This window comes from Didymosphaeria variabile, assembly GCF_027946475.1.
Source record: "Didymosphaeria variabile strain IMI 356815 chromosome Unknown scaffold_4, whole genome shotgun sequence".
NCBI lineage: Eukaryota > Fungi > Ascomycota > Dothideomycetes > Pleosporales > Didymosphaeriaceae > Didymosphaeria > Didymosphaeria variabile.
This window is the reverse complement of record NW_026611623.1, coordinates 2246401-2261511: the sequence shown is the minus strand read 5'-3', so window position 1 is coordinate 2261511 and position 15111 is coordinate 2246401. Positions and strand designations below refer to the sequence as shown.

General features: G+C 52.5%; 7 protein-coding genes across 7 annotated transcripts; 4 read left to right on the top strand and 3 right to left on the bottom strand.

The window, feature by feature from the left end:
* Positions 1-457: 457 nt before the first annotated feature.
* N0V89_005652 (uncharacterized protein) lies at positions 458-2092 on the top strand (the record flags this gene model as incomplete). The annotated part of the gene is made up of 1 exon (XM_056214428.1): positions 458-2092. One exon carries the CDS (start codon positions 458-460, stop codon positions 2090-2092), a length of 1635 nt encoding a protein of 544 aa, XP_056071695.1.
* Positions 2093-2448: 356 nt separating this feature from the next.
* Positions 2449-2992, bottom strand: N0V89_005651 (uncharacterized protein; the record flags this gene model as incomplete). The annotated part of the gene is made up of 2 exons (XM_056214427.1): positions 2449-2865; positions 2918-2992. 2 exons carry the CDS (start codon positions 2990-2992, stop codon positions 2449-2451), a joined length of 492 nt encoding a protein of 163 aa, XP_056071694.1.
* Positions 2993-4758: 1766 nt separating this feature from the next.
* N0V89_005650 (uncharacterized protein) lies at positions 4759-5680 on the bottom strand (the record flags this gene model as incomplete). Its single annotated transcript, XM_056214426.1, has 3 exons — positions 4759-4901; positions 4951-5381; positions 5478-5680. The coding sequence occupies 3 exons, from the start codon at positions 5678-5680 to the stop codon at positions 4759-4761; spliced, it is 777 nt and encodes a 258-aa protein (XP_056071693.1).
* A 1217-nt stretch (positions 5681-6897) lies between these two features.
* On the bottom strand, positions 6898-8574 carry CWC27 (Peptidyl-prolyl isomerase cwc27; the record flags this gene model as incomplete). Its single annotated transcript, XM_056214425.1, has 2 exons — positions 6898-8492; positions 8544-8574. 2 exons carry the CDS (start codon positions 8572-8574, stop codon positions 6898-6900), a joined length of 1626 nt encoding a protein of 541 aa, XP_056071692.1.
* A 214-nt stretch (positions 8575-8788) lies between these two features.
* Positions 8789-10788, top strand: ale1 (Lysophospholipid acyltransferase; the record flags this gene model as incomplete). Its single annotated transcript, XM_056214424.1, has 5 exons — positions 8789-8810; positions 8866-8910; positions 8958-9057; positions 9105-10123; positions 10184-10788. 5 exons carry the CDS (start codon positions 8789-8791, stop codon positions 10786-10788), a joined length of 1791 nt encoding a protein of 596 aa, XP_056071691.1.
* An 882-nt stretch (positions 10789-11670) lies between these two features.
* On the top strand, positions 11671-12548 carry N0V89_005647 (uncharacterized protein; the record flags this gene model as incomplete). The annotated part of the gene is made up of 3 exons (XM_056214423.1): positions 11671-11776; positions 11860-12205; positions 12344-12548. The coding sequence occupies 3 exons, from the start codon at positions 11671-11673 to the stop codon at positions 12546-12548; spliced, it is 657 nt and encodes a 218-aa protein (XP_056071690.1).
* Positions 12549-13738: 1190 nt separating this feature from the next.
* N0V89_005646 (uncharacterized protein) lies at positions 13739-15017 on the top strand (the record flags this gene model as incomplete). The annotated part of the gene is made up of 4 exons (XM_056214422.1): positions 13739-13849; positions 13905-14055; positions 14103-14171; positions 14221-15017. The coding sequence occupies 4 exons, from the start codon at positions 13739-13741 to the stop codon at positions 15015-15017; spliced, it is 1128 nt and encodes a 375-aa protein (XP_056071689.1).
* Between the last annotated feature and the right edge of the window lie 94 nt (positions 15018-15111).

Genomic DNA, 15111 nt, shown 5'->3' with positions numbered 1-15111 from the left:
TTTCCGATAGACCGGCCTGGGCTGCGTGGCCCTCGTTGGCTCGGACGGATGCATTCCACGGTATGCGGGGGAGGCTGCGACAAGATTGAGATAGCTGTGGAGTAGTTCCCGGGTGCATTGCGCGGTAAAGTCACTAGCGCTTGCCGGGCATCGCAGCGTCACGGCTGGACCTTCTCAATGCGGTTAGACAGCTGCTTCCTTGTGAAAACGCAAGGACGGTTCATCTGAACGCAGATATCGAGGCACGTGCGGTAGAGAGTTCCAAGGTTGCTGACACACTATTGAGATTTAATCGGAAACTGCATTTGCCCTTTCTTCGTCCTGCCTTCTCGTCTGCAATCCGGCGGATAGCAGTCACCAAGCGACATCTCCCCCAGCACCCTCTACCTCAACAACAGCAACATCAAATCAACGTAACTACCTACGATTACTGCATGTCTGAAAGATAATAAGCAGAATGTCTACCAAGATCTTCACCAACGCACGTGTATTCGCAAACTCGAGCGCGCGGCAGCACGAGATGGAATTCTCAAGCTGCATGGCAATTCAGGACGGGAAGATCCTCCACGTTGGTACAGAAGACGATGCTATTGTTCAAGGTCTCCTCAACTCTGGAGCGGAAGCAACCGACCTCAAGCAACAGCTCGTAGTACCGGGCCTCATTGACGCGCACACTCATCTTCTCTTCTTCGGCTTATCCCGTCAAAAGCTCGACCTGACCAATTGTGCGTCGCTCGAAGAAGTACGCACCGCCATTTCAAACCATGCTAAGACCAATCCCGAATTACCACGTATACTGTGCCGCGGATGGCAGCAGCGTAGCACAGGTCGACAAGCCTTAGCAACAATGCTAGATGACCTGGATCCACGACCGATCTACGTGGAAGCGCTGGATCTGCATTCATCTTGGGTCAACACCGCCGCACTGAGAGAGCTACCTCTAGATAATGCAACGGATCTTGGCCCGCATCACGTCGTTTGCGATGACAGTGGACGACCGAGTGGGCTTTTCGCAGAGGCCGGGCAGGTCGATATTGTGTGGTCTTTCCTAAACGCGCATTACACAACAGAAGAGAAACAAGGCGCGCTAGACAAGACCTTCCAAGCGTACATCGCTGCAGGGTACACGGGAGCTATCGATATGGCCATGGATGACAACGCTTGGGACGCGTTGAAGTTGTACCGGGAGAGGAATGGAGCACTGCCCATACATGTTGCCGCGCACTGGCTGATTACGCCTCCGGGAAGTGGAGGTAGACTCTCCGACAAAGTCGACGTGGCAATTGCACAGATGAGAGAGTGGTCTCCGTCGGCATCCCCTGAATTCTGCATCGTTGGTATCAAGCTCATTTGCGATGGAGTCGTCGATGGATGCACTGCCGCGTTAAGTCACCCATATACTGGACATGTGGACATGGTCGAGCCGTTATGGCCTTCAGACGCAATGGACGAAGTTGTATACCAAGCAACGCAGGCTGGACTCCAGGTAGCGATCCACGCGATCGGAGATGCAGCTGTCACTCAAGCCATCAACGCGATTGCTAAATCTAACAGTCCCAGCGGCAGGCACCGCATCGAACATCTTGAGCTTACTTCTGAAGAAGATGCGAAGCGGTTAGGGGAGCTTGGAATCACTGCATCCGTACAACCAGTCCACTCCGATCCAGCGATCCTAATAGACTACCAAAAGCTGGTCGGTGCGAAAACATTCGAGCGCGCATTTGCTTACAAGGAGTTCCTTGATGGCGGCGCATGTGTCGCATTAGGCACAGATGCTCCGACTGCGCTACATCTCCCATTACCGAATTTGTACAACGCAACAACAAGGAGATCGGCGACGCGGCCTGAGATGAACGCAAAGACGACTCCCCATCAAGCATTGACAATGACACAAGCCTTCCATGCCGCAACAACAGGTGCGGCTCATTCACGCTTTGCAGAGACGTGGACGGGCACGTTGGGGAAAGGGATGCGGGCTGATTTTGTAGTCCTCGATTGCGAGTGGAGCGCGGATACTTTGCTGAAGGCTGCGACGGAACAGACGTGGTCGAGAGGGAGACAGCTCTACCCTACGCATGTATCTCAGGCTTGATAATCGCATCATACACCTAGAGTATGCAAAAGCCGATACCATGTTTGATGAACTTCGAACTTCGATCAGCTACCAATGACCTTTGAACATCACATGCAGAGTAAGCACCAGTGGATGTCAGGTTCATATTAGCTTTCCGCCTTGCCCACTACGCTGTCGAGTTCTTCATTGACAGCAGGCGACGCTGCGTAAGCGGTGGGAATCCGCAGCGCATCTACCAGTCATGAAGCCCTAAAATCCGTAACAGGTAACCGTACACATTCAAAGAATGCCTGTACCTTACAATGATGTCCAGCCTAAAATGCAGCACGGCACTGTTGCGACCAAAGCAAAGCACGCGCGGACCGTCGAGGAGCCTAGATCTCGTTGTCAAGTTCGTCGTCCATCTCGTAGTCGCCCCGTGGAGTATGCACAGCACCGCCACCGAACATGTACTCATCCTCAGCCAACATCTCCTTCTTGATGGGCGATCCGGTATTCTTCTTCGGAGTGCCTTTGGTCACGCGACCGGTCTTGACACCTTTGAAACTCAGCATTAGCCTGCATCTAATAAATACAAGGCAGGAAACCTCACCATCGCTCTTCTTCGGTGTCCTCGGCGCGCGCTGCTGCTTCGCTGGGCTGTTAGCCCCACGAGTAGGCGCCACGTTTCCGCGGGCGGTCGCCTCGACCATGAGCTCCTTGGCCTTCTTCTTGGGCTTTCGCAGGAAGTTCTCGATAGCGTCGTATGTGGCTTCGGGACCGAAGATGCGGGCGACTTCTTTGCAGTTGATCTGGGAGGGGTCAATTGGGCGGAGTGCTGGGGTGGTGTTCAGTACGACGTACCGCAGTGCCAAATGAGGCAATGATGGAGGCAAGGATACGGTCTTTGATCTCGGGGTCTTGCCAATTGATAGGCATGATGTTGCTGCCTGAATGTTAATATGCTGCTCATGTAGCATCTTGAGGGGAGGTGTGCTCTAGATAGAGCCCGTCGTGTCCAACTATGCTCATGTGCATCCGGATCAGGCTGCCACTCAAGCGAGTCCATCAAGCCCATCAAGAAAATAGAGAGGAGAGACTTACAGCTCCAAGTGTGAATGTTGAGAGTAGACGTGGGATAGTTAGGCAGCAAAGCTGTTGTCCAAAAGCAGTCGTAGTAGTTAAGCTGTGTCGAGTTGTGGAAGGCAAGTGATCAATCGTTCAGCTCGCGTGCGGATCGAAAATTTATAGTCCGCTCTCCCTCTTTCCTTGTGTGAACGCAGGTGAAGGTGAGAAATCGCCGTTTCCCAGCAACGCCCACCCCCACTCACATGACGCCGCGCAACCGCGCTTTTCGCGCCGTAATAGAACGCGATTAGTGGGGCCGGCAGTAAGGTGAAGAATTCGTTGGTTCACAAGTTGCATGTAGACTCACTGATTGTGGGTGCGATGCGTTCTTCGCATATTGAGGTGGCGTTGTGTGACGTGCGGACATGCAGCTGGTTGCGTACCCCTGCTGGTGGAACGGCTCGAGTTCGAGATGAGAATGTGAGCAGTAGAGCGGTCAAGAAACGATTCTTGTGAAAGCCGTTTTGCAAAAGTAAAGCAGGTTGCAGGAAGAAGGGCAAACAAGAAAGAATGCCAATGGTACCAGCCTTGAGCAGATTGTTCGCACCATTAGCACGACCATACGACACCCACACTGCTTTGACACAACTGGCAACAATCCGAAACGGCATAAATGAGTCAGAAACGGGCCTTAGACGCTGTGATACCATGCTGCCTCCTGGGAAGAGATCCGATAGGAAAGGCAGCGATACGAACTCTGTCCAAAATTTCGAACGCGCAGAGATAAGGCTTGACTCACTACCAGCATCGGATTGCGCATTACGCCAATGACTCTCGCTATTGGATTGTTCCTGTTTCGCGAACTTACGCTCAGTGAAATCCCATAGGTTACAGAGCGAGTGTTGCTGCAGCGGTATCTCCACGTACTTACTGGATGTATGGGAGAGTAGTGAATCACAATATTCGTGTAACCAGTTGCAAGGATCTTCTCAATTCCTGCATATGCACCGGAACGGTTCCGGGAAGCACGCTGGACGTTGGTTATCATTAGCCCTCAGATTATTACTCAGAACATGAGATGCCACTGCACGGGGGTCTTTTCTACACGGATCCACGAACACCAACCATGATGTGAGCTCATCGCATGTACGCTCCGGTTCACCGCCCAGGCAGACTGCATGAGATATCAGCTTGCGCTCCTCGACCTCATTAAACAACTCACAACACATTACCCCACTTCTTCCACAATGATGCATCTGTGTCCATTTCCCCAATCCCTGTGTCGCCCTTCTCGACATCCTTCTCCTTCCTTCTCTTCACAAAACCTGGATGTATCTTATTCCTACACTCGCCCCCACACTTCCCACATTTCCACCACCTCATCCCATCCTTCAGCACATTCTTACAACTACCACACTTCACACCCTCCCTGTGCGCGATATCTCTTGCCTCCTGCTGATACCGCCTATGCCGCGCAGCCTGCAGCGTAGTTACGTCTTTGGTCATGCAAGAGCGACAGACATCCTGAAATTCGTTGCTGCGGTCTGTGCTGTAGCACTTGCATGGCTTCTTGTAGCCGCGCGGATGTCGCGCGAAGGACTTGTAGTAGCATGGCTCGCAATAGGGGACGCATTCGGTTACATGGCGGCGGCCGGATAGGCCGGGCCAGAGAGGGTTGCGTTGACAGGAGCCGCAGACTTTATTGTTGCAGTAGAGACATTTGGATTGCTCGGTGATGCTGCAGCCTGCGACATGAGATCAGCAGGTAGTCCAACATCGACTATTTGGGCTAGTGGCACAGGCAACGTGAGGCAACATAGTTTACTCACAGTGTCTCGTTAATTTTGGAACGCGATAGTCGAGATCGTTTGGCGGGTATACAACTTCCCTTACAGCCCGACATGCCAAGCTCATGTTCACGACATCTTCGTGATGTAAGTAATCGACCACGTTCAGCAACACGTGTTCGATGGAGAGGACATTCGTCAGTCTCGTCTTCGGTACTTCAAAATTTCGGTATTGCGGCTTGAACTGCGTCTGTGATGGTATCCGAAGGTCTTTCGTACTGCGGAGCTCGGCGACAACTTTCTTCGTGTAGCTGAGCCAGAGACGTATTCGTGGAAAGATAATGTCATGAACCAGGAGTGCAGGACCCACGAAGATGACCAGGATCCAAACAGCCGGGCGCATGGGATTTAGAAGGCTGTACTCGCGCTCGTCAAAGAAGACGCTAATATAGGCGAGGAGCAACTGGAAGAAGCTGTGCATTCGTGGTCAGTTATACATGCTACTGAAAAAAGGATATCTGTGTTTGTGCTATGCTGACTGAAAGAAGATTGCGAAATGGTGAACTTACACAACGGTCGTCGCTATTGTCCAGCCGCCGACTAGGTTCTTACAAATAGCCTCGGCCTTACTCGCATCTTTACTATCGAGTGTCGCAGCGAGCGTGAAGATACTAGGATATCCGGTGATTTCTACTTGCCAATCGACGGCTTGACCCCCTTTGCAGCCGTCCGAGGTGGCCGGTAGAAATTGGGCCTGCATACTTACACCCATGGCTATGGTGATGGCGAGGCCCAAGTTGATGATGCCGTAGATTAGAGTCCATGACCCGTACCACTTCCTGAGGAGAAGAGAGGCGAGGAACACCCAAGGAAAAATGACAATACACTGGCATCTGTCAGTGACATTTCACATGGTAATCACGTCCACTGATAAATCTGCTCCAGTGTGCTGCTTCATGTGCACGTTACATACCCCAATGTACGTCATAAAAAAAGCCAACTCGGTTTTTGGATGATAAGGATATCGTGCCAATTGCGGATATCGTTGGACCAAGAGGTAGTTGTTCCGAGCGGCGAACGCTGCCATGGCTGTTGGTATGACCAAGATCAAATGGATGGCCCACATCCAAGCCCTCGTTGCTTTTTCATTGCATCTGCTCAGCTTGGTGGGCTGCCATCCAAAGAAGCCTGTGAGGAAGTTGAGGCGTGGTGCCATGCTGGATGGGTGCGACCCGTAGTAGGCCAGCTCTGTTTAGTGAGTGACATGCAACCAAAGTGCTAAAACTTGCGCCGTGAATATGTGTATCTGGTGTAGACAGCGGACGAATGTGGTAAGAGTGAACGGGCGTTTAACGACAGGGAACAGACGGCCATGTACCACGTTCGAGCTGAGATGGAATCTGCCTTTTTGGTCGCAATACCGGTGGATGCTGGCGAGACAGACCGGGTGTTCGGGCGCAGCCTCGCTAGACCACGCGCAGGACCCGTCAAGCTTGACCGGTTTGCTCGTATAGGCAACGAAGCATGCTACCCAGGTAGACTGATAACAGGTAGCGAAATTTCAACGTTGGTGATTGAGATAATGGTAACGGAAGTGGAGAGAATAGTATGAATGATGTAACGAGAGGATACGCTTATCGTGACGCGATGTTCTCTGATGATGCAAGATAGAGTGCTTGCTGGGGTGTTGAGCAGCAGGCTGAAGTGGTTGACCCCACTACAGAAGTGCAGGCGCGCTCACTGGTCGAGCCTCCCTGCGGCCGCTCGCCTGTGCCCGTGACACCTTCTACGTCAATCACATGCCAGGCATTTTCTAATGCTGGAGGTACAAGTTCCTGTAGCCTAGGATTGGCATTCAACATATCGAACAACGAGCTTTTACCAGATTCGCGACGAAAGTCAGCGAAACAGTAGACTAGCAATGAGGAATTGCGCAAATTGTCGCGCGTTTGCGCAGGGAGATGTTTTGGATGCCTCGCACTAGTTTCATTAGATCTTCATCTTCCGCTTGCCTTTTCCGTCGTCCCAGTCTCGCTTTCCTTTTCGGTCCACCTTAAATTCCTTTGCCTTTTCAAGCGGATCAATGACCAACAATTCCTCCTCGTTCTTTCTCTTCCACTCCAGATCTTTACCCAAGCGATCTTTGGCAAAGCTCAAGGAGTGGTTCATCCAGCCGGTATCATCATCTGATTCTTCCTCGCCTTGTTTGTCCCAAGCTGTGCAGGACTGGCAGCCTACGACGAAGTGGAGATCACAGGGAACCTCCTCCTCGTCTGCAGCTTTACTACCGTTCGCAACAGGAGCAGACTCTGCATTCGCCTCAGGTATTTCAGGTGTTTTCATCTTGGCATCCACGGGTGCGGCAGATTCGAGCTTAGACTTGAACTTGGACAAGATGTCGAGCGTAGTCTTCTCCGAAGCCGCACTGCTTGCAGCGCCCCTTTTCCGGCCTTTCGCTGTGCTGGTGGGTACCATCGACTCGAGGAGAGACTTCTTTTTCGTAGGTTCTGCCCGTTGGGCGCCCGTGTTTCTCTTCATTGAGGCCTTGAGTTCCGCGATCTGAGCATTGACGCGATCGAGCTTTGACTGCTTGTCCGCTTCTGATGAGAGTTCCTCAGGTGGAGGAGATGGCTCCTCTCGTCGATGATGTGAGGCATGCGCTGGTTTGAATGCGGGTTTGGGGGAGGGTGATCGGGATGGAGACTTCCGTGGCTTGCGGATCGGTATAGATTTCTCTTCTTTGTGCGCCTTGGGCATAGGCGTGTCGTCTAGGGCCGACGGTATCTGCGCGCCTGCGCTGACTAGCTTCGTATTGTACTTTGTTTTCTTCGCCACAGGTGCTGAATCTGCCTCTTCACCCTCGTCACCGCCGAAACTCATCAAATTCTTCCCAGCTTTCCGCTTCGTCTTCTTGGGTTTCTTGGCATCTGGTTCCGTCCTCTGAGCAACCTGCACTTTCTTCACCATGTCGTCAAACGGATTGATGATGATCTCGGCGCTCGTTATTCTCGTGGGATACATGGGTCTGTCCTCGCTTCCTTCTGCAATCTCTGACTCGGCCATCTTCATGAGGTTGTAGATGGTATCACCAGCTACTCTTCCGAACATTGTGTTCTGTCCCTGCAGCTCCGGCGTATTGGCCAACGTGAAGAAGAACTGACTGCCATTGTCATCTTTCTTTCCCGTGTTTGCCATGCCCAGCAAGCCTCTTCGATTGAACTTGAGCCGGCTATGAAACTCATCGGCAAAGGGCTCGCCATCGTAACTACTTTCGCCGCCATGACCGGTGCCTGTCGGATCTCCTCCCTGTATGATGAAGTCTTTTACGAGACGATGGAAGACGGTGTTGTCGTAGTAGCCGTCGAGGCATAACTGGAGGAAGTTCCGGGACGTCACGGGCGTCTGTTTCGCGAAGAGCTCGAGCTCGAGGTCGCCGGTTGTCGTGTGTAGAACGACCTTGGCCGTGGGGTGCGGCTCGAGATTGTACGTGGAGGCCATGACGCCGGCGACTGACTCCTCCGCGAACGATAAATTCGCGTGTGCTTGCGCGCGTGATGTTTTGCGACAGGCAACGGCCTGAAATTCTGCCAGTGAACGGGCCCTGACCGCCCACGGACTGCGCTAGCACCGCTTACGGAAAGGTGCCCGTCTGATTTCGCTCGCCATGTGCGCAGACGTCACACCTGGCACAACCACGGGCGTCTTGCTCAGCACTTTTACTTGTCCTTGTATCGACGCTTCGAGACACCACCTGGCAATCCTATAGCTGAGATGATGCGAGTCTTTGCCATATAATTTCCCGTCGTAGTCCTCTCACCTCTCTTCCCTCAGCCCTACATTGCGTCATTGGCTCTCACCTGCATTAGCCCCAACCCTCAAGATGCTACCATACATCAATGCGCGTATGTGTGAACTTGCGATCGAAAGATGTCCAGTGGCTAACATCTGGCAACACAGCTTTTGAATATGTTGGCAGCTCCCTTGGGACTTCTGCAGACGAGTGTGAGTAGCTTAGAACTTTATACCGAGGGGTTGCTGATCTCTTCCAGTAAAACTTGTCTTCACGTTCTATCTATCCTTCCCACTGGCTGCAGTACTCAAGCGCATACCCGACAAAGCACCATGGCAGAAGAACCTGTTCATAATAGTGTAAACATTCTTTTCCTCTTTAACTATTGTCAAGCTAATTTATCAAGGGTGTCTCTCTTCTATCTAGTTGGTCTCTTTGATCTATGGGACGGTCTTCTGACGCTGGCAATAAGCGCCTATGGTGCTTACTTCATCGCTGCAAAAATCGACTCCCCTTTCATGCCATGGATCGGCTTCGTCTTCCTGATGGGGCATATGTCTGTTAGTCACATCGCACGCCAAAGAACGAACGACCCTTCAGCCACCGATATAACCGGTGCTCAGATGGTCATGGTCATGAAACTAACTGCCTTCTGCTGGAATGTTCAGGATGGTCGGTTTCCGGACTCTGAGCTCACTGACTTCCAGAAAGAGCACGCTATCCGGACTATCCCAAGCCTGCTGGACTACACCGGATACTTTTTGTTCTTCCCCGCGTTAATGGCTGGACCCGCCTTCGACTACAGCGATTACAGCCGCTACATCAGTACGACCATGTTTACCCTTCCACCAGGAGTCGATCCTTCGAAAGCACCACCGACCCGCAAGAAGCGTAAAATTCCTCGCAGCGGTACCCCGGCTACTATCAAAGGCGTTATTGGTACTCTTTGGATCTTCGCCTTTCTGAAATTCTCATCATGGTACCCAGTGGATTTATACCTATCAGACGACTTTCTCAAATATGGCTTCCTGCGACGTATCTGGCTTCTGTACATGCTGGGCCTCACTACCCGAATGAAGTATTATGGTGTCTGGAGCCTCTCTGAAGGTGGATGCATCCTGGCTGGTATCGGATACAATGGCATCGATCCTGCGACAGGTCGAGCGAGGTGGGACCGTCTGACGAACATCAAGCCCATGGAGGTGGAACTCGCCCAAAACACGCGAGCATTCCTTGGAGGCTGGAACATCAATACCAACAACTGGCTGCGCAACTACATGTACCTACGTGTTACACCCAAGGGCAAGAAGCCCGGGTTCCGAGCCACACTGGCAACTTTCGTCACCAGCGCTTTCTGGCATGGCTTCTTCCCCGGATACTACCTCTCCTTTGTGCTTGCCTCGTTGTTGCAGACTATCGCAAAGAGTGCGTACACCATTAATGCAATCAATTGTTGATCGGGAAAGCTGCTAACAGAACCCATAGATGCCCGTCGACTGATACGCCCACTATTCATGACGCCGGACGGCAAACAACCTCTACCCTCGAAGAGATACTACGATGCCTTCACGTGGCTCCTCACCCAAGTGGTCTTCGCCTATACTGTAGCTCCATTCATTCTTCTCTCTTTTAGCGGCACTATGCTCGTCTGGTCGCGCGTCTACTTCTACACTCTCATCGGCGTCGCTGCCTCCTTCGCCGCTTTCTCTCGCACTCTTCCCATTCGGCATCACCTGCAGAAGATGCAAGCCGCCCGTCAGCCCAACTCCTCCAGCGACAACATCGAAAAGGTGGCAAAGGAGGAAGTCGAGGCGGATCTAAAGCGCCAACAATCGGCATTGAGCGTGAGCAGCGATGCTTCTAGCGTAAGGAGAGCGCCCACACTTGGCATCGCCGACGATCCGGAAGCAGAGATTGATGAGATCGTGAGGGAGGTTAAACAGGAGATTGAAGATAGAAGGCGGAGAGGAAGCTTGATGCAGGGATTTGACATCAAGACGGCTGTGAGAGAAAAGATGAAGGAGTTTCAGAAGGGGTCAAAGGGGCCGGGTGCGCTTGGAGGTGTGGGTGGGCTGGGCAAGAGTGCTTGATTATGCATGCATCCGGCTAACTTTTGGGGCAGTGCGTGGCCCAAAGACATGTTTGTTGCATTGCTCGGTGTCAGGACTCGGTTTTCGAGGTGGGTAACATACGACAGGAAGGCGTAACCATGTTTGCCTGGAGATGTTCCTTTCATGAGTCGATGTTTTATCTAATGCTCAGAATTTGCGCGAAGCCATGTTTGTTTCCGCAATGTAGATGAGTATCTCGAGGTTTTACATACTGTTCACATCCCAATCGCAAGTAACGAAACGACACGTACCAGTAGTAGAAATGTGCCCAACCCATCATGTCTGACGTTGAGCTTTAACACCGCAACTTCCTTGGTGTTTCTCCCGCTCCAGTCGCTCTCGAGTGCTGAACAAGAACCCCTTCGACACACCGGTATGCGATCAGCGATGTAACTCACAAAACGCCAACGCCTTCCAACCCTCAAGAACAAGGAGAACCACACTCCGTTCCGCTTCCCGTCCTAGCGGGGAAAATAGCACGTACTCAAATCTAACATCTGGTCGCGAGTCCCGTCGTTATATTAAGTGCGTCTAGTAGATTAATTAAGTGCCGGCTTGCACATCCTAGCGACCAACACCATGCGACACCCCACAAAATCCCACCAACTGACGAAAGCCTGCAGCCGCACTTTCGCACCAAACTCATATACATGCACATTGCGAAGGAGCTGATGTAGCCTAGGCGTGTAGGTTTGGCTAGGTCACAGAGGTAGGGAAGGGAAGTTTAAGTTTCATAAAAGCCGCCAGTAAACGCACTGGAGCCTCCTGGGTCGAGGTAATTAAAGATGTATAAAGGCGTGGCGATAATGGACGTTTAGGCGATCGATAGAAACGAGAACCGATCTTTGACATACCGACACTATGAAGGCAACTCTTGCGGTCGTTGCGGGCTTCGCCGCTACGGTGATGGGACATGGTTTCGTTAACAACTTCACGACTGATGGACAGTACAACCAGGGTTTCTTACGTACGTCTTTTTCAAAGAATCTTTGCACTCCAAGCATCATCTATCAAGATGTCTCGGTGGGAAGTAGTGCTAACTCTTCTCAGTGGACTACTACTACCAAAAAGTCAACACCGGTTCCTTCCCCAACATAGCCGCGTGGTATGCAGAAAATCTCGACAGCGGCTTCGTCGCTCCTGACGCCTACGGCACCGCCGACATCAATTGTCACAAGAACTCGGCGCCCGGTGCCATCACCGCCTCTGTCAAGGCCGGCGGCAGCCTGACTTTCTCTTGGGGCCCCGACGCGTGGCCGCACCCATACGGCCCTATCTTGGCATACGTCGCTGCGTGCAATGGCGACTGCTCCAAGGTGGTCAAGACGAATCTGCAGTGGGTCAAGATCCAGGCTGAAGGCATCGATTACTCGAGCCAGGTGTGGGCGAGCCAAAAGTTGGTAAACCAGGCGGGAAAGTGGACCTTGACTGTGCCGTCGAGTCTTAAGGCTGGCAATTATGTCTTTAGACATGAGATTATTGCGCAAGTGAAATCGAGCAACATGCAGGAATGCCTTTGCTAACGACTTAACAGCCTGCACGGAGCCAACTCTCCAAACGGCGCACAGAACTACCCTCAATGCTTCAACATTGCTGTTACGGGTTCGGGAACCAAGACGCTTCCTGCTGGTACTGCTGGCACGGCGCTCTATAAGTCGAACGACCCTGGCATCTTGATGAACCCATACACCACTATCACTAGCTATGCTATGCCGGGACCGACGCTGTGGAGTGGTTAAATACCCATGGGAGTATATAGCATTCAATTCTTCGCAACTGCCTCTCTGTTCTTTTAGCCCTTAGGGATCCACCATAATGACGAGCAAAAAGTCGCGTTTTTAGAGTGCGCCTTCCAACAACCGGTATAGTGTCGGTAGGTCCCTGAGGAGAGCGCGCACCTGTTGGAATCCCCCATCCACTCCACAAATCCTGTTAGTCACAGAAACCCCTCCACACGAACACAAGAAATGGCTCGCTCAATACCCGAATGGTTGACGCGTAATGAGACGCGCGCAGGCAGGCAACGAACACGTTCATTCCGGGCAGAAACTTTCGGAATCTGTCACGCCTGTAGTAGGACAAGCGCCCCACTGCTCTGGGCAACCCCGATCTTCACGGGACCCTACCGACTGTCCATTCTCCGAGACTTGCGCAATACCCACAGATTAGGGCATTATTCTCGCGCACCATCTATTCTTGGCGTGTTCGCGACCGTTGTTGTTACAGAAACCTCAGTGATCGGCTGCACCCCACAAAACTGTCCTGAGGCTAACCCCACAGTTGCTGTTCGACCGCCGTAACACCAACGTCTGTTTCGGAGCTGTCAAATGCGCTGTCGCTCGCTTGGTCCGCACTTCTTGTACCTTGCGGGTTTCGGAGCAGACCTCCGACTGCCTGGTTGGGTCATTCGGTCTGTTCTTTGTGGAGGCTTCCTGAATCGACGTAAAACCCCCAGAATCTTGGCCATCGACTGACACAGTCGCTCGCGGAGGCATCCCAGAGAGACCTCGTGGATCAGGCTGCTACGGATCAACGCCTCAGGATTCTGTGATTCGCTGGGCACATCCCTCCAAGACATGACATGTTTGCGGCATGCGGACGGCGACATCAGAGTGAGCACTACAATGTCGGAGATGGGAATTTCGTTGCGTAATGAACGAACGAAACAGGCGCCGCCCCGTATGAGGTTGCAATATTGCGATGTGAGTCCAACATTGAGCAGCGGCAGGACGAATACATAAAGAGGCCCAGCTTCCCTCAGGTCAGAATTTATCCTACACCACACCACATTGTTTCCCTCCATTGCCTTCTGGTCAAGGTGTCTGTTCAGTCCTCTTCTTTTTACTTCACAATCTGTAATTCTTATTACGCGCCTTACTGCCGGACAGCCGCATAAACTTGATCAGTATTCTTTTAAACTATCTTCATCATGCGTTTCTCCACCGCTACCCAGGCTTTCGTATTTGGTCTGTTGGCTGCCCAGCCTGCCTTGACTGAGCAAGTCGATTTCGATAATACAGATGTAGCTCGCCGATATGTCGTAAGTTCGTTCAACCTATATCCCATCTTACGCCGTGCTAATGGATCATGTCTAGGGCGGCTCCTCGAACGTGGCCCGGTACGTCAACGCAGCTCGCTCCGTCGATGTCTCCTTGGCAACACGCGGGAAAGGAAAAGGCAACGGTGCCGGAGCCGGTGGCGCCGGAGCTGGCGGAGCAGGCAATGCTGGAGCAGCAGGTGGTGCTGGTAAGTTTATTCGACGGGATCTACCGAGTGCAGCCTGACACCACTAGGAGCCAACAACGCCGCAGGAGGTAATGCAGCTGGCGGAGCAGGCAATGCTGGAGCAGCAGGTGGTGCTGGTGAGTTTATTCGACGGGATTTACCGAGCGCAGCCTGACACCAATGCAGCTGGCGACGATGTAGCAGATGTGAATGCCAACAATAACGCAGCAGACGCTAATGGAAACTCGAATGCTGCGAATGCTGGAAACGCCAACGCTGCGAACGCGAATGCTGCGGATGATGGAAACGCGGATGCTGCAGATGCTGCAGATGCTGGAAATGCCAACGCGAATGCTGGAAACGCCAACGCTGCGAACGCGAATGCTGCAGATGCTGCAGATGCTGGAAATGCCAACGCGAATGCTGCGGATGTTGGAAACGCGGATGCTGCAGATGCTGGGAATGCCAACGCGAATGCTGCGAATGCTGGAAACGCAAATGCTGCGGATGCTGGAAACGCCGCAGATGCTGGAAACGCGAATGCTGGAAACGCTGCGGATGCTGGAAATGACAATGCTGGAAACGCTGCGGATGCTGGAAATGACAATGCTGGGAATGACAATGCTGGAAATGCCGCGGATGCTGCGGATGCTGGAAATGCCAACGCGAATGCTGCGGATGCTGGAAATGTCAACGCGGATGCTGCGAATGCTGGAAACGCGAATGCTGCGGATGCTGGAAACGCCGGGAATGATGCGACTGGAAATGCCAACGCCAATGGAAACGCGAATGCTGCTGGAACTGCGAACCAAGCCGCCGGATGCGCGATAGTCGACAATTCGGCGAATGCTGCCAATGGCACAGCAACTGCTGGAGACCAGACTGCCGGAGACGCGACCGCTGGAGACTCGACTGCTGGAAACACCGCTGGCGGAGCACAGACGGGCAACACCAAGGCAAACAAGGGCAACAACAACAACTAAACGGTGATTAGCATCGCGAGAGCATGTGGGGCTACAGTGGAGGCAAATGAATGACTTGATGGGTTGAAGAACATTGGGCTTGCAGATGTGGAAG